Here is an 18,731-nt window from a genome sequence, read left to right on the forward strand (position 1 = left end):
TGACACCAGTCCTTAATTTGATCCGTGTGGAAGAACCTCAAAACCTGAGCTCGAACGCAACTTGAGCCCACTCTACGCTGCAGCACAGAACAAGACCTTATTTCTCAGGGCTTCTCTGGTTTCATACCTCTCTGGTCTATCCACATTGGTCAAAACTAGATTTCTGTGATCACTAAACAACTTTATAAAGTCAGGATCACTTTTAGATTTTTTAATACCAATGTCATTTTCAAAAGGATAGTTGGCCATTCCATTTCCGACGTCCTTAAAATGATAAGAAATATACTGAGGTGAAGAACCCATAGACAATATAACTCCAAGAGAGGTCATATAACTCCAAGAGAGCTGGACCAACCGGTACAGGTTGTCTTTCAGTGACTCCAGAACCAGCACTAGGGCCCCTATCACACTTCATAAACTTCAACTTTTTTACATGTGGCCATAAAACAGTCAAGCCACTTTGGCTGGCAATCTCTGTGGTCTGCACCTTTGTCTGACATGGTGCATCAGCCCTATCTACTAATGGAGGCTGAGGTATAATATTGTCTAAAGAGTCTTCCCCGCAGTTTAAAATCCATCATGTTCTTGCATTGGATGAGGTCAGAGATCATTTTCTCTTTAATAAGCTGCCAGAGATTGTGGACCAGTTGGTCGATATCAGGTGCCTTGGTTTCCACAAGAGGCTGGATAGACACCTCATTAACCCCTTTCTCCGAGGACTTAATAGCCTGGGTTCCATTAACGGCATTACAGGGATACTAGACCCCAGGACAGTGACTACACATTTTTCTGATGGCGTAACATAACATAAGAGTATCCCTGCTATAATTAAACACACACAAAGTTTACCAGAATCCGTAGGCACACGCCTCTTAAAGGACCCAAGTAACCAGGACACCAATCAACAAACTAGATTCCACGCCGCACTACCTGCCTACATACGCAGGATACCTTAAACACATTGCTGGATTGTGAGGAACACTTCCTCTATGCAGGCAAACGCCCCCACCAAAGAGCCTATCGATCTCCATTGATTGGGTCATGATAAGGGGAATTAGTACCCAGCGAAGGGGGTGGGGGGCAGCCTCCTAGCCAATCAGGAGGCCCAGAATAGGGGCTTTACCAAATGGTAAAATCCCCGTTCCTACCCTCCTCGGAGCTGGAGGCCGCCATCTTCCCTCGCCAGGGCACAAGGTAAGTGGTCTTTGTGCACCTGCGTGCCCCCATGTGCATAGCTGGCCCAAGGCTTGTGCGGTCTGTGCCGAGGCCCAGGGCCCCGCTGTCCAAAGCTGTCAGAGGGGCCCTGCAAGGCAACCAGTGTCTGCCTCAACTGCTGTGCAGCTTCCATGTACAAGGCTTGCATGAGGCCACGGTGGTGCCTCCAACCTCCTGTGGCTCAGAGAGAGACATCTGCTCCCCCGTGGCCCATCAGATGCTGCGGGCCCTTTAATGAATGCTTATCACTTTTTTTTTCTTCAAGCACCCATTAAAGTGGCAGTGATTTACAAATGATGGCCCACTTAAAAGACCATTGTTTTGGAGGAGATCTTCATAACGTTTCTGTGTTAAGCAATGCAAATAGACATTTGTATTCTGAAAGCACACACAAAGCATAATTTAGCTGCCTAAATCTGCGCTCTCCTCGGAGTCAATTACACTATATCAAACAAAACATCACGTCATACATGAACCCTGCATTTGTCTTTCCACACATTACATGTTGTTATACTTCTTGAAAATACATTTTCATAACCCAAAGGCCATTTATTTGCATTTTGCTGAATAGCATTCTGGTATTTGTAGTCTCCCAGTCAAGAGGGGTGAATACTGCCACAATTGTACACTTTTTGCTTAACAGATTGCTGTGATGATTTATATATTTGAATGGGTACCTTACTATGGTATGTGTACTTTTGAAGTCATCTTTATAAAGGGGGTACATTAATGAGGCTACCTTTTTTGACAGTCAAAATAATCCTTATCTGAAATAAAAGCATATTGCTAGTTTGAAAATATGCCCAAAAACAGACAAAATAAAAATAAAAACAATAGTGAAACTACTGCAAAAACAGAAGTTAGTTTCAGATAGCAAAATACAATCACCATTTTTTTAAAACCAAAGTTTCAAAAGACCTTTTGCAAACAGTATGTCTAGCAATTACATCTGGGAAGAGATGTGTTCAAGTTCCTGAATTGCAGACTGCTCTCAAATCCGGCCTTTGCCACTTAACCAAAGTGAGTGCTTCCCCACATTTCTATCACACTATGCCTTATCTGCCAAAATTAGAAGTCTGTACAAGGTATTCAGCTATCTGCTACTTCAAAGAAATACCTCACTCTTAATATTGCCACACAGGTAAATGGTAATATTGACAATCCGAGTATTTGTCTACTACCTTACACATGGCAACATGTTTTTAATTTAACTTCCCATGATACCTTTGCGTACTAAAGACTCTGAAGTCACTATTTTTGTAAATTAGGGGGGTCACACCTTTTACCACCCAGGGCCCTCCCAAATCCCAGAGCCGGCCCTGCCCGCATGCCACGCGTCCTCTCTGCCCCCTCACCCCTTTTTCCAAATATTTAGATCCCCTCGCCCCCGTCCCACTTACCTGGTGCTCCCGAGTCCCTCGCTGGAGCATCCTTGACGGCAATGGCCACAATGGAAAGGGAGAAGGGACTGTGTGAACTTCCCTTCTCCCCGATCCTTGGCGCCATCTTTTTGTGTAGTCGCGAGTTGAGAAACGGTAAACACTCTGTTTCCCAACTTGAGGAAAAATCACTATTAGTACACTGGTACAACTTTGCCACGCTACTAATAGCAATATAACCTGAGCGGGGCGGGAGGGGGGAGCATTACTTGTCAGGCAATGCCCTGGGATCAAAGTTGAAGCCTGAGCTTATTACATCACTCAGAAGCATGTAGATTCCAGCCTGAAGTGCTATATAAAAGAATTATTATTATTCTCGGTCTGACACTAAAATGTATTTCACGTCAGGATGAGTAAAATGTCGTTTGGAAATGGTGCATATCTTCTGACCAGAGTGAGTTAAACTGAATATCTCACTTCCGGTACCGGTTGTAGAGGATACAATGAAATCAAGATCAATAGATACTCATATGTTAGTTTGTTGGCAGTATCCAAAAATGTACAAGGAAACTAAAGTCAGCAGAACCCTGGGCACAAAACAGTGTTGGAAATCTAAGCAGAAATAGGCATACAAAGCATACATTTCATGTTCCAATATTATACCTTCACAAAGGACTCCTGCGTCTTCACTGTGCTCGCAATCGTGAATTCCCCATTGCTCTGAATTGCACTGCAACAATGATGACTCAAACCCATAACAAGAAACTTCATCCTTCCAAATTGGGCCTGATCCTGGCCCATACCACTTAGTAAACGACACTGCCAATCCACAGCCCAGCTCCTGGCATACCACTTGGGCATCAGGCATATTCCATCCGTCATCACACACAGTGCCCCACTGCTGTTTGTGATAGACTTCCACACGCCCAGCACAGCGTCCAGGGCCATCTGCCAGCCGAACCCGGATGACCTCTGAAACAAGAGAACGAAAGATCATATTGTGTTCAATTGTATAATGGCAAACAAATGCATATTATTTGATACAAAGGCCTTGGGATCGATACATGACTGCAAGTCAGGTGATGAGGTTCAAGTGCCTTTATTGTGACAACAGGAAACTAAGGGATTAGGTTTAACTGAGGACACTGAATGCAAATTCAACATAACAGAACAAATGAGGGTTATTTGTAGGACTGTAGTTCTCAGCCCTTCCCTCTTGCCCCTAGACTCCGCCTTCCTGGAGAGGTTGGGGGGGGGGGGCAGGGGACATCATCTACTGCAGTTGCCTGCTTGTCTTTTGCACATGATGATAGGATGCTGCACTGGGCCTAAAACATTTCTGGCACAGCAACCCTGATGCCTTTGGTAGTCTAAACCAATGCCAGGCCTCAGACTATTTCATTTCCTTTGCAGGATCACAGTGAGCCCTACGGTGGTTGGTCTTAACCTTCTGGCAGGCTGACAGAGACCGCATTGGGCATTACTCCTCCATCAAGTTAGGCATTTCCACCACCCCTCTCTCAACTTGTCTCTCTCTTTTGTGACCTTCTCCTCACTATCTCTTTCCTCCTTGCTGACTGTCACTTCCTTTTCTCTGTCTCTCTTTTGTCATTCCCACCTAAATAATCCACAATTCTCTACTCTGGTCCTCCTTCACCTATTTGCCACTTCTCTTATCTTCTCCTCCTCTCTAGTATTTCTCTGCAACTTCTCCTCTCTATCACTCCACCTGGGTGCTCCTGTACTTTCTATTTTGCCTCCTCTGCTTCTTCTCACCATTGCTGTTTAACACCTCCTTCTCCTCTGTCACTTTGTCTCTTCTAATGATCTCTCCTTCTCCTTACTACTCACTAATGCACTGCTTTCAGTTTCACGCTTCGTATCTCCAGAATCTCCCCTTTTCATCCTAACTGCTCCTCCTTATCATTGTCACATCTGCTCCTCCTTTTCTGGAGTAATGTCCCTCTCTTCCTCATGACTGATTCTCTCCAACTCCATCACCACTTTCTTTCAATTCTCCGATGGTCTCCCTTCCTCCTTCTCACATCTGTCACCTAATCTTCTTTTCCTCTCTTTAATGGTCTCCCGTATTGCCCCTTTCTGCTTTGGCCTCGAGGGAAATTGTAGAACCACCATATTAGGACTTGTAGAAACACTTCATAGTTTAACAAATAATTACACACTTGTCCTCATCAATGTTATCTAAACCTGTTATAAAATAAAGTGTTCAAATGTGTCACATGTTTTGTCAGTACACCACAGGAGACTCTAGGCACCTAAATGGAGATGGCTGGATAAAGTAATTTACAAAACCAATAGTTCTAACTTCATTGAAAGTTTAGCCTTCACTTTCCGACCTATCCACCATATGACCAGGGACAGACCCATGTATCCCGGAACTAAAATGATATGCCAAGTGCATTCACATGCAAACAAGAATTGACAGCATGTGGAAGATGTAGCCTCACATTTTCAGATGCTACCGAACTATCCTAGTTGATACCCAGCTATGAAGGATTGGCATTTGCCAAGGGTGTAAAGGCCCAAGTCGAAATAATAACCATATCTATGTTGGTATGGTGATTGGTATTTCACATAATTATTAAAGCCACATCAGATTTTTAGTATACCATTGCTCAGGCACATCCCTGTCTGCATTCCAGTGAATGAGAAAAAAGGGCAGGATGCATGCCATTATTGACTCTCTGAGAGTAAAGGTAATTCCTCCCTGGCCAGGTTTGGGATCTGCCAGCTTGAGGTGCCTTGAAAGCCTAGTCTGCCTCACACTAGGGCAGTGCACACAAGTGAGCATGTTAAGCTGCAGGCTGATAAAGGGATAGAGTTAGGACAGTCTGGGAGCAAAAGCGGATTTGAGGAAGGATTCATGCATCCTACTTTTCTCTGGGCTTTTATCTTCTTCCTGTCCTCTCCACTTCCTACAGAACAAGGCACTCTGGGAATGACATCAGAAGGCAAGGGGAACTTGTCACAAGGATAGGTATTTAACCCCTCAAATCAGGCTTGCTTTCCTCCAATCCCATGTGGCATGTTGCCTATAAAAAAAGGGAGTCTCACCCTCCTTCTTTGATTCACATTTGGCCCTTCAAGGACTTAAGAAAGAATTAATTTGAACCTCTTTTGGGAGAGTTGATCTTTCCAAAGCCCTAAGCCACTGAGATGAAGAAGGAGTCTCCAGGGCAGAGGTAAACTCTGCTCCCTCGGACTACCGTGTGTGCATTGTGCTGTGGCTCTTGCTGTGGACCAAGGCCTACAACTCCGCTAGCAAACGTTCCTAGGCTGGAAGCGCAGTGACTGAAATGACTCTATTTACTTTAGAGCCTACAGCAGTGTGTCCCACAGCACCACACGGGTTAAAGCAGACAGGTTTGCGATTTCTCATTGCTCAAACCAACTTGAACTGCATTCAAACAGTGTTTGATGCATTTGAGCATTCAGGATCTGTGATGCTGTTATAGACACCTTCAAACTTGGAACCGCTGATACTGCACAATAAAACTGGCTCCACGCCACATCACTGCAGCAAAGCCTTGTCACCATTCCAGTTTCAGCACCAGCACACCATTCGGATGACTTTGAACTACCGCATCAATCTGTCAGGAATTTGAATCACAGCTCGAATCAAACTGCTGGATCATGGCGTCACTCAATGACCCGAAGCAACTGTAGCCATTGCGAACCACCTTGATGGTCAAACTGCTCCTGATGATCTATCGACCTGCATCGCTAGACAACACCTTCAAACCACACAGAGCACCACCAAACCGACCAAACACACACACTCACCATCTGGGATCAGTGAGACTTGCCACAATTAAACCCAGTTCCACCCGCATCTACAGCATCCTGAAGCCTGGTGCTTTTTACGTCTACCAGCAAAGGTACAGTGGATCAGGTGCCAATCCCCACAGTTTCTGAGAGCCCATGCCCCTGTGTCACCATGCACAGGGGAGAGGCCCAGGGTGCAAGAGGTTCATAATGATGCCTGTAGCATAGAGTAGTGCTCTAGGAAGTTGCTCCATGTCGGGACCTCTCTCAGCTGCCTGTATGAATGGGATTGGACGTGAGAATAAGTAGGGAAGTGCCTTGACTCCCACATTCTACCCCAGCCGAAAGAGAGACTAGCCCCCTCTCCTTAACTTGAGAATCCATCGATCGATGCAGTGTCAGGATAAGTCTGGAGGAACCTAGCAAACAGTCATTAGAAGTGAGCTTCAGCAGTCCACGTGTCTTTAACGTTGATGGTGAGATATGATATTATATGATGGGCCGTGGACCAGTGTCGAATTACATTGGATGGCAAATCAAGCCGACAGCAACATAAGCATTGCTTGGCAACTCATTCTGGTCCTTTGTCTCTTTTATATTCTCTTCCTCTCATACCGGAAGTGACTCTTTTCAGGTAAGCAGAGCGCTATCTTACAAAGGTTATTTCATCACATGAAGCCAACACCTGATTCGACACTGTTAAACCACCTAACATTGGAATCAGGTACTTTCAAGTTACCTTGTCCACCTGGTTCACCTTTTCGGTCCCTAGACACTGCTTAAGTCCCCTTTGCACTTTTTTACACCAAGACAAATTCTTTTAACAACATTGTTGCATTTCTTGCCTGTTTCCTGCCTCACAAAGTATCTAGAGTGGTTAGGTTTCCCTTTCTGCATTTTCTATCTTCTTTTACAGGCGTGAGTTTTTACAGTGTATTTAATAGTTGAATGATTGATTTATTTAATAAAAATATATATAATTCATAGAACCTTGATTGGGCATTCTTTGATTTTGGAACTGTTGTACAATTGCTGTTTGGGTTGCTACTGTCTCACATTCGTACTTCTTCAGAAAGCGCAGCCTTCAGTCGGCCCACATTACGACGAAAGGCAAGTGAGGTATATTTCTGAGCTGTGGCTGTTTTACCTTTATGATTGAGATCACTTTTGGTGTGAAGAAGTGTGGAGGCTGAGTAGACGGTTTACCTACTGCACACCCTTGTACTTCTGCGGAAGTCATTTTGTAGTGTGACCACATGTCCCGGTTTTCCCCGGACAGTCCGGGGAAATCGCCCTCCCTCCTGGGGTCCCGGGAGTTTTTTAATTAAATGAACCCTGTCCCGGGATTGGATGGGTGGGAAGCTGCGGTCCCGGTTTTTGCCTGAACCAATTCTGAAATCCTAACATTTGGGGCCTGCGCAACTCAAACTTTGCGTGAAGGCTTTTCACGACCCCATTTCCTCCCCCTTCCCCTCCCTGGATGCTCTACTCCAATCAGAGGAGTGTGCCTGGAACACACACCCTGCAAGAGGCCGGCAACATAGAAGTGGGACTACAGTTTTATTGGAGTCCAGTTTGTGTTTACTTTAGTCCTACTTCTATGTCTGTGGCCTGTCGTGTTTTCTTTTTTGAATCTGGCCCCCCTCCATTTTGTCACACTAACTCCTTTTAACTCCTGCTTTTCTAATGACAACACCACAAATGAATATTGTTAAGGTTTGTAAGCCATTAGCCAAAGTCCCCTTTCCAGCACTCTCACCACTCCTCTCTCCTGGAGTGATCACTTTCTCCTTTACTCCCAGCTCACTCTCACTACCCCTCAGGCCAAGCCACCTCCAGCACTGCCGCCTACCTTCTCGGTTATCCCACCCATTAAGCGTGTGTCACTTGAGGCTTTCGCCGCCACTTTCTCTCTCCCTCCCCCTTTGGCTAACTCACACCCTGACAAAGCCCTCTCTGTGCTCCACTCTGCTCCATCTGATACTCTTGACGTTCTTGCGCCTGTCATGAGGATCCGCTTGGAGCCCAAAGCCAAGTGCAATTCCTGTTACGACTCAGACCTTGCCACCCTCAAAGGCAAGTGCAGTGTGGCTGAGAGGAAATCGCGTGCTTCTGGTACATCCTCTGACAAACTGGCCTGCCGCCTTCACCAAAGGCAATACCGGCTCTCTGTCCGCACCAAGAAGAGAGCTCACATCCAAACCCGCGTCTCTGCAGCAACTAATAACTCGGCTGAACTCTTTAAAATCTGCAAAGAACTGGCCAATCCACATGCAGTCTCATGCAGTCTCTACCTCTCCTGTCCCCTCCCAGGCCCTCTGCACAGCTCTGGCCTCCCATTTCATCTCTAGAACTCAGGACATCCTGTCCTCTCTCTCTTCCTCTCCCCCTCCTCCCTCGAGCTCTTCCTCTGGCCCTCATTCGGCCACCTCTCCACCCGCCTTCTCAGCCTTTCCCCTCTTCTCCCCCGACAAGGTTTCCAGACAAGTCTGATCTATGAAAGTTTCTTCAAAACAGGTTCACCCTTGTTCCTCCAAAAACATCAAGGAGCACACTGACACCCTGGCTCCTGCTCTAGCTGACTTCTGCAACCACTCCTTTGCCACTGGAGTCTTCCCTTCCCCCTGAAGCTTTCCCTTGGGCACCCTCTTCTTAAGAAACCCTCTGCCGAGCAGTCGTGCGAGGCTAACTATCGCCCAATCTCCATCACTCCTTTCTTGGTCAACCTCCTGGAAAAGCTAGCCATCTCCCGGCTTAATCTTCACACTGAATCTGTTGGTTGTCTCAATGACCATCAGTGTGGCTTCAGAGCTGCCAGAAGCATGGAAACCGATCTCCTGAACATCTGTGATGACCTGCTCTCTAACCTTGATTTCAACACCCCCTGTGTCCTCCTCTTACTCGATCTCTCTTCTGCCTTTGATACGGTCAACCATGCCATCCTGCTCAACCGTCTCCGTGATATACCTGGGTATCACTGATCAGGCCCTGGCTTTGCTGATTTCTTTCCTCTCTGATCGATCCTCCCTTGTCCAACTTAGGCCCTTCCTCTTCTCTATCTCTATCTCTCTACCTGTGGTGTTCCCCAGGGGTCTAACCTCTCTCCCTGGTTGTTCAACCAATACCTGGCACTTCTTGCCAAACGCATTGTTGCTCCCTGCCCCAATTTTTAGTGCTATGCGGATGAGACTCAACTCATTTTCAGGCTCCCTTCAGCCACCTCTTCTCCTTCTCTCACCTCTGACTGTCTGTCTGCTATCCAGGAATGGTGTGCCGCCAATGATCTCAGCCTTAATGGCAAGACCGAGATTCTCCTCATTGGCACACCTGCTCCCTCCTTTCCTGTCACTCTATGGCTGGCCTCTCTTGGCCCTCTTCCTGCTCCCACCTGTGAGGCTAAGAACCTCGGGGATATCTTCGACTCCACACACTCCTTCTCTCCTCACATCTCTGACGTCTCTAAGAAGTCACACTACCAGCTGCACCTCTTCAGAGGTATTCTTCCTTTCCTCTCCTTCCCACAGAAGCTCACCATCTCCAGAGCTCTGGTTCTCTCTAGGCTGGACTATTGCAACAGCCTCTTTCTAAATCTGCCTGCCTCTACTCTCTGCCATCTGCAACTCATCCAGAACAGGACTGCAAGACTTGTCTTTGGCCTCAAGCCCAGGGATTGTATCTCTACAGGACTGAAATCTCTGCACTGGCTCCCAGTGGCCTCAAGGATTACGTTCAAGACCCTCTGCATTGTCCACAAGGCCTTCTGGGGCCTGTGGCCTCAATACCTTCAATTCTCTCATCCTAAATATCTTCCTTCTCAAGCTCTTTGGTCATCCGCCTCCAACTTCCTCAGGGTCAGTTGCTTCTCCAAGCAACAAGTTGGTGATAGATTTCTTTCTTCGGCTGGGGTTTCCCTCTGGAAAAGCCTCCCTGCCTCCCTTAAACTCGAGGAGAACCATCTCCGGTTCCGGAAGCACCTCAAAACATTTCTCGTTGCTTCTGCTTTCTCTCCTACTCTCCCCTACGGAACTCCTGACTGAAACTGAAACTGCACTGGTCACCTGGCTACCCTCTGATCTCACGCCCAGGTCCCCTCCTCCGCCAGTTGCACACCTGCACTGCCTCCCTGGCAGCCCCTGCACTTAGTGATTGTTTCTGTATCCCTAAAGTCCCCTACCAGCACTTGACACCTGATGTCTGCATTTACCCTTGCACTTGCCACCAGCTGGCTGCACTTTTTCTTTATTCTTTTCCTTTATTCTATTACTTCTACTGTCAATCCCATGTAATGCACTGCCCCCTCCTCTTTCCCCCCACACTTTTCGCCTTGCCCCTTCCCCTTCCCCTTGCACGATCTCAATATCACCTGGCCTAGTAAGATCATTGTCTCTGTCTTTCCACTGTTCCCCCTCCCTTGCCTCGTCACGCCTTGAAACACTTGTGTATAGGTGCACTATAAATGCCATATCATATCATTATACTTACATATATCTAAACTGCACTTGAAAAATTGACTCCCCATCCTTGCTCCCTTCCATATAGGGCTGTGATTCTTTTGCAAAGGATGTCTAGCACGTCACAACAAACGTAGAAAAAATAAAATCAATAGATAACATAAATTGATGCTCATCTATAGCTAGTAATGAAGAGGTAAAGACTCTTGCACAATGACAGATGTTTTATGCAGATGCAGTCTCATTTCATTGGCGCAGCCTGACATGCCGTTTGTAGTGCTGCCCCTTTAAGAGACTAGCACGCGGCGGAGTGACGTTGCACTCCGCCGCGTGCCTTACAAATAAAAGGGGCGTTCCCGTCTGCGGCATTGCGGCCGGGATCTCCAACTAGAAGGAACGGCCCTTCACTCATTACACAGTGGTCGAAGTGTACGAAAAGAAGTAGTGGAACTATGTTCCCTGCAGGCCTGAACCCACTCCCCACAAACCCCATCACCACACCCCCTCCCACACACAATACACACCACCAAACACTTGCACCTGCTGTTTAAGGGAACGTTTAGTGCAGTGCACTGAAAGGGCAAGTTTCAACTTCTTCTTACACTTTTATTTTAAAACTAAACAATCCTGGAACGGTTTCTTTTTAAAATAAAAGTATAGGAGCTGTCAAAGGTAATTAAAAAAAGTAGAGGAGCACCGCTCCCGACTGCTCCCGCTCACTTCGACCACTGTCATTACAGAGGTTGCACCGTACACAGGTGATACATTTCCCAGTATGCACTCTGCCTCAGTTAGTGCGTATGTCTCTATGGGAATACATTTTGGGTAACCCAGTACAGCTGGCTTAGAGGACGGCACGTTCCACAGTGCCCTCTCCTCACTCATGAAAGAGACGCCATAATATTATAATATTACATTTCCAAGAATGCAATCTGGCTCCCTTAGTAGAATGCGTTTCATAGGACTATCATAACACACTTTCCTCACGGATAGGTCATAAAACAATGCCGATGTTGTAAGCTCTTCTGCCCACCCATTCAGACTCCAGTGGCCTGGGAGTGAGTGGGTTGGCTTAGCAGCATGGCTGAGAAGGCTACCAAAGAGCTTAATCAATCAGCAGATGGCCAATCATTTGGGAGGCAAACTGCTGACTGCCTCTTACTACCTTCCCACCAAGTCGAAATGCTCTATCATTTAAAAAATATACCTAACTGTAACCTGGTCACCAGAAATGAAAACACTTTTACACAATTGTGGCAAACTGTGACTGCCTTTTGGCACCCATTCGTCATATTGTATGCGTTCATTCTTTGTTTCAGATGTATTAACTGCATATGAGATAAATCAATCTTTTGCTGGAGAAAAAAAAGGAGGATGAGAGCTCTTCAGGTGCCCCATGTAAGGCGTAAGTAGTGTATTCAGTCGTGTTTTTTCCTAAGCATTCTGTGACCTGTATCTCCACATTTAAAATAGGATTAGTAGAACAGAGCCCATGGGCGTGAAGGGTGTTATAAAAATGTAAAATAAATAAATAAATAATGACCCTCATTATGAGTTAGCCGGTCTGGCAATAAGGTGCTGGTAACAATGTTACCGGCACATTTTCCGGACCGGCTCACTGCGAGTCTGCGGTGGCGGCTGTGAACAGGTCCCTACCGGCAGATAAATCACTGAAGCACCGTCACCATTAACAAGTAATATACCGGTATCACTGGGATATCGAGAGGCAGAAACGGTAGGCTGCCGGTACTACCAGGTGTCTACCGCCAACCTCGTAATAAGGCCCATAGACCGCAAAGGAGAACATCTGGTTGGATGAGCGAGTAATGTCTGACATGGAACAATTTGATTGCCCTGGAAGAGGTAGGGTGAGAAAGTTGTTGATGGTTGAACTTGGAAACACAAGTCCTATAACCTTTCCCATGTGCAGTTGTCTTTTTCTGGGTATTGCATTTTGTATTTGTTTAGATTTCTAGAGTGCTTTTGCCAAAGCGCTGAACAAATTAACAAAAGCGATGCATTTCAACTTGGAACAATGGAGCTGGATTCAGTCTGCAGACGAAGGGTGGTGGATGGTGCAATCAATTGCTTGAGGGAACAGAAAGAAGTTGAGATTTCAGATTCACTTGGAAAATGTGTAAGGAAGAAGAAGAGTGGATAGAGAAAGGGAGGGTGAAATGATCCAAAAACCTTCTTTATTCAGGAGTACATGTAACACCCCACCGGCTTCTTATCTGGTCTTTTCCTAATTGCCTTTCAATCCTGCATCTTTCCTTCTACGCTCTACATTCCATATTCTCACTCTGCATCACACAGAATGCTACAAATCTCTCTTTTTTACAGTATTGAAAACAACACACAATACTAAGCAAAAAGAAACATGACTGATTACTATAAATATGTACTAGACTAAGAGCCTCATCACAAGTTTGGCAGTAACGCTTAAAAGCAGCGGTAATGGTAATAGTGCCACCAATACCGCTCCGCCGGATCATGAGCCGGCGCAAATACTGCCAAATGTAAAAGCAGGTGCGCTATTACAGCTGCGCAAATACAGCCGGTGCCATTACACCTGCCCACACGAAGCACAAACACAGCTGCATCACAAATCCATCCTTGGCGGTACCAGCACCGAAAACCGGCTGGAGGTAAATGGACACAGGAGGCAGAAATCAAGGCACAGTTGCAACCAATCCACTCCAAATGGATACCCCAAACACTGTTTTCCACAAAATGCTGTCATTCGCCGCTGGGAGCTGGGACAGGCAGTTGCTCAGGCTGCATCTGGAAGCAGAGAGTCAGGAGAAGCAGGCCAGGGCACAAGGAGCACAGGTGGAGAGGAGGAGGAGAAGGAGAAGAGCACAAGCAAGGCGTGCATCCATTCCCAGGGACAGGACCTCACTCTGGACCCTCACTGACTCCCAGTTGGTGACCCTGTACCGCATCAACAGGGAAACCATTACTGAGCTGCTCAGTACAATACATGAGGGCATACGGAGCCTATCTCTACAGCTGTGCCCCCATTGCTCAAGAAAGTGTCAGTATTACAATTCCTAGGTACTGGCACCTTCCAGCACTCAGTGGCCATGATGCACGGCATGCCACATCACACATTTGGTGCAGTTCTTACTGAGTTACTGGATGCCCTGCTGTGGCATGTCCAACACCACATCGCACTGACTCCCTCCCCAGCCCAGGTCAATGCCATGAAGGCAAAATTCTATGCCGTAGCCCAATTGCCTAATATGATTGCAGCCCTGAACTGCACCCATGTTGCATTGGCGGCCCTGCAGGCCCACGAAGCAGTGTACCGAAATCGCAAGTACTACCACTCCCTCAATGCGCAGGTGACCTGCGGCCCCAACCTCATCATCAACCACTGCTGTGCCAGCTACCCAGGTTCCACCCTCAACTTCATGGTTTTATGGAACAGCACACTGCCAGAATACATGGAGAGGCACATGGGACAATGGACCTGGGTAGTGGGTGAGTAAAACTGCCAGCACCTGTGCACTGTGAAGCACCTGACTAAATTGGGGGGTGGGAGGGAATGTGAATAATAACACAAAGCATGGCATGACAGGGAAATGCAAAACCAGTTTTTGGCCAGCTCCCACACCTATAACAGGGTAGAGCCCAGGCATCATGCACATGTTGAACACACCTGAATGGACATGCAGATGAATATAAACAGCAGCAATTCATTCCACACATGACTACAGGTACACAATGCATCATGCACAATCAAAAGCAATAACAAAGTACCACATTGAAGCACACAACAGCAGCACTGCCAGTGCCACACCCATGTGCCCATGTTCACCCACCCTGCAATGCTGACTCACTGCACCCAGAAGCATAGGAAATGCCGAAAGGCAACCCAGCAAGCCACATGCACAAGAGCAATACCCAGCCACAAGACAGCCACCAGGTACATATGTCAGCGACAGACGCATCACGATACATCTGCTGCAATGTAACAGGGTGCATGTGATGCCAATACAATGCCTGATATCAGTGACACTGCATGCACAGATATTGTGCGGGCACATGCAATTGGATGAACTCCCATATGCATACACATGATGACCATTGCCATGATGCTGTGTAAGTCCACCCCCACACATATCACAGTGACTAATGTATGTCCCTCTCCCCAGGGAGGTGACTCCAGATACCCACATGTGCCCTGGCCAATGACTCCTGTGCGTGATCCACGAACACTGCACGACATAGCCTACAAACACACACACTGCAGGACCCTTGTGTGCATTGAGTGCACCTTTGGACTCCTGAAGGCACGTTTTCGCTGCCTACATCGTACAGGCAGAGCCCTTAGGTACGCTCCAAAGAAAATCAAAAAAATAGTGCTTGTGTATGCCATTCTACACAACATCTGCATGTGAAGGAATGTACCTGACGTAGATATGCCAACCCCAGAAGATGATGATGAAGGGCCTGAGGCAGGGGCCACAGCAGGCAACATCAGAGATGATGTGAGGGGATTGGAAACTGGCTCACCAGGCACTGATTGACAATTTATTTTAAGTAATTTCCCTGGCACAAGTCATGCACCACTGTTTGACTGTCACGTCTGTAAATAAACTCGACAATGACACAATCAGAAATGTCCTTGCATCGATGTAATTTAACTGTTGTATTTTAACTATGTGCCCTAATTAGCCCCCTCCCACCACCAACTCCCCAGCACACTATTCCCCCTGCACCATCCCACCACCAACTCCCCAGCACACTATCCTCCCTCCCCCCTCTCACCACCAACTTCCTGGCATGGCCACTTATGTCATTCACTGTTACGGCCTCTCCCCCCCACCCCTCCTGCCGGCCCCAGGTGACCTCGGGCGCAATAGTCGCTGTGACTGGTTTCGTGGAGTGCCCAGCTGTGTACTCTCCGTGGGTGTGGTGGAGGTGGATAGGACGGACTCCCCCCACAAAGTTCCAATGCCGTGGCAGCTCATTTCCATACCGTATGGCTTCAACTAGGGCAGAGATTCCCTCCGTCATATCATGGACACGCTGCTCATAGAGTGTCAGGGCGGACGTGTTTGCACTGATCTTGGCCCTGTTCTGTACTATCTGATGCACTACCCTTCGGGTGGCCCCCTGAATACAGTCCCTGATGGTGGGCAGGTGTGCAGAGTTAGTGCGGCCGATCACTTCCATCCCAAGTTGCCTGCACTCCATCACATCCAGCCTCTGCATTAGCATGCTGTGAGATGGACTACAGTGTCTGGGAGGGGGGCTCTGCACTGTGCTAGGGCTGCAAGCAGGTGAGCCATTGTTTTGGGTGTCCATGTCCGGCTCGGGTGTCATCACGTGCTGGTGGCACGGAGAGCTCCCTGGGTACTGATGACACTGGCTGCGTGGAGTGCTCCCTTGGGATGGATGCCGCTGGCTGCACAGAGTGCTCTCTGGGGATTGATGGCCTTCCGGAAGTGGTGACTCTGGGTTGCTGTCCCCCTGTGGCTCCCAGTGTGTGTGGCAGCAGGTGTTGCTTATATCTCCATGGCTACGGTTGTTTGTGTTGGGGCAGGGCCTGCGGGCCGACCTGCAGGCCTGGCAATACTGGGTGCAGACGTTGCACGGAGGTCTGTGTGCCTAATCATGGATTGTGTGGGCCTATGGGGGATGGTGGTGGCAGGCCTTGAGGGTCTTGAGCGCAACTGCCGGATGGGCCGGGAGTCTCCTCCTACAAAGCCTCTGTGTAAGTGCATGTAGGGGACATTGGGGATGTTGTCAGGTATGGTTCCCCCATGTGTTCTGGCATGCAAGACACAATTGCTATGGTACAGAGTGTAAACCAACAGATTTGGGCAAATGGGCATGGTTGGCCGTGGGAGGATGCATGTGGGACCACCGTCAGGGTGTAGCATGAGGCCATGGGTGTGTGTCAATCACCATTCCTACGTTCACCCCTTCAATTTCAATGGTAGATATAGGCTTTTCAATATCAGCATCATCATCATCTTGAATTATAGTAATTTCATCAGCCGTACCCTCAATGAGACATGTGCACTCTTCCATATCCTCACATAACTCATCCACACAGTCAACACCTTCAAGGTTGGTTCTACAACCCAAGTAATATGTCCTTGTTTGTTGCATTTCTTTCATAAAGCCTTGATGGCTGGATGCTTATCGCTACTAGCAAAATGAAACAAACTATCACATCCAAAACATATTTTCCTATCTTCTTCTTCCCTCTTCTCTCTGAACTTCCCAAGTCTCTTTTTTACTCCTTCTTTCTTGATGCCCTATTTCATATTGTCAAATGTCTTTCGCTGTACTGCTGAAACCTCCAAAACTTGTACATCCTCAGTTTTCTTCATGTGAGACTAAATTCTCTTTCTAACTCCTCCAAGCATGTGTGTATGCGCCCCTTCCTTTCCAACCCTAATGACCTCATCAATGCAAGGGTTACTTTTAGACCACAAGTCTTCCCTCACTTTTCCATCACTGCACTCTTGCATGAATTGACCGTGCATCCTTTCATTCATAGTGCTCCCAAATTCACAAGATGCTGCCAAACCCCTGAGAACTGCAATATATTGTTCCACAGATTCTCCATTAGGCTGTTTCCTCTTGCCAACATATCTTTCTAATATAATACTCACAGATCTATCATAATGTTTATCAAGCATCTGTACTCACTTCTCAAAGATTTGAGAACTCCTCAGCAGACAACTGTGGTAAATTTCAAATTGTTCTTGCCCATAGTTACCCAGACAATGCATCAAAAGACACTTCTTTAATTCACTAGTAAAGTTCATACCATGAACTACAAGTACGGTGTGGTTAAAACGCTTTTCCCATCTTTTCCAGGGTATGCTGGGCTTCCCATGGATGTCCAAAAAGTCATTTGGAGGAGGCACACCTTGCATAACCATGTCACCCTAGTACTGTCACTGCGTAACGTCTTGGCAACTGGTAATGTATAAACTTATCTTGTTTATAGATAATTTATAATTAATTTTGATCATTCCTCCTTTGGCGTTGAGTATGCAAATACACCTATGAATTAAACCTTGAAATGCTGATCCAGGGCCTATGTCACCTCTACAATTGACCATATTCTGGGTAAGTCATTTAAAGTCCTGGTACCTCTGTTTCCATATTTCCATAAATGTTCAATCTTTCTAGACATACTAAACACTGTAATTATGCACTGTATTAGAACTGAACATTTATAATCTCACTTAATTTTAGGGGGTGTGATGAATCCTGCAGAGTCACCACTGATTACCTGGTGATGATCTCCTCCCACATGGCCAGGGGATGGCAGCTGCTACCTGATCCTGACCCTTGGGGTGGTATTATGAGGGAGGACCATGCGTGAGGGGACAACTATCAGGGGAGAATGATGACTCCACTAGGAGAGATGCAGTATTCTTCCCCCCATTTGAAGAAAACCCCATGACACATAGGACCCTGATGTCATACTGTCATACTGAGCTGAATACCATTCACACCTCATATGTATATAACACACACATAGCACCTTCTGTTTCTGATGGTTTTGCGCTAACTGAAAATCCCAAAACAAATCACCTTAAAAATCCCATAAACCCTATGGACTCCAACTCCCACAAAGCCTTTAGTACTAAGACGAGGAAGAGGAAGAAGGAGCAAATATGGATCAAAAGAAACACTAAACTGAATACACAGGTTAGTTGTTATGATGAGACCAATCTGCAGGCTTACCGAAGGACGAGCAAGAAGTCAGCGGAAGAGCGGAGAGAAAGTCTGCACCGCGGAAAACGCCATTTCGAGGTGAAAGCTTCACTGCAGCAACATGCCACAGGTCGGAAGCATTGCCAGACACCCGTGAGTCTGCTCAGAGATGTTGGGGACCCCTGGACACTCCTACAGCCATGTGAAA

General features: G+C 46.9%; 1 protein-coding gene across 4 annotated transcripts in view; it reads right to left on the minus strand.

Moving 5' to 3' along the window:
* The window catches only part of LOC138453575 (scavenger receptor cysteine-rich type 1 protein M130-like), a 500,179-nt gene that overhangs the window by 94,588 nt on the left and 386,860 nt on the right, over window positions 1-18,731 (minus strand). For all 4 annotated transcript variants that reach the window (XM_069606566.1, XM_069606582.1, XM_069606572.1 and 1 more), the window contains one exon: window positions 3,258-3,566. In XM_069606566.1, coding sequence (XP_069462667.1) covers window positions 3,258-3,566 — 309 coding nt within the window. The remainder of the gene's footprint in view (window positions 1-3,257; window positions 3,567-18,731) is intronic.

Source organism: Ambystoma mexicanum, chromosome 1p, assembly GCF_040938575.1.
Source record: "Ambystoma mexicanum isolate Mex_15411 chromosome 1p, UKY_AmexF1_1, whole genome shotgun sequence".
In the NCBI taxonomy this organism is placed as follows: Eukaryota; Metazoa; Chordata; class Amphibia; order Caudata; family Ambystomatidae; genus Ambystoma; species Ambystoma mexicanum.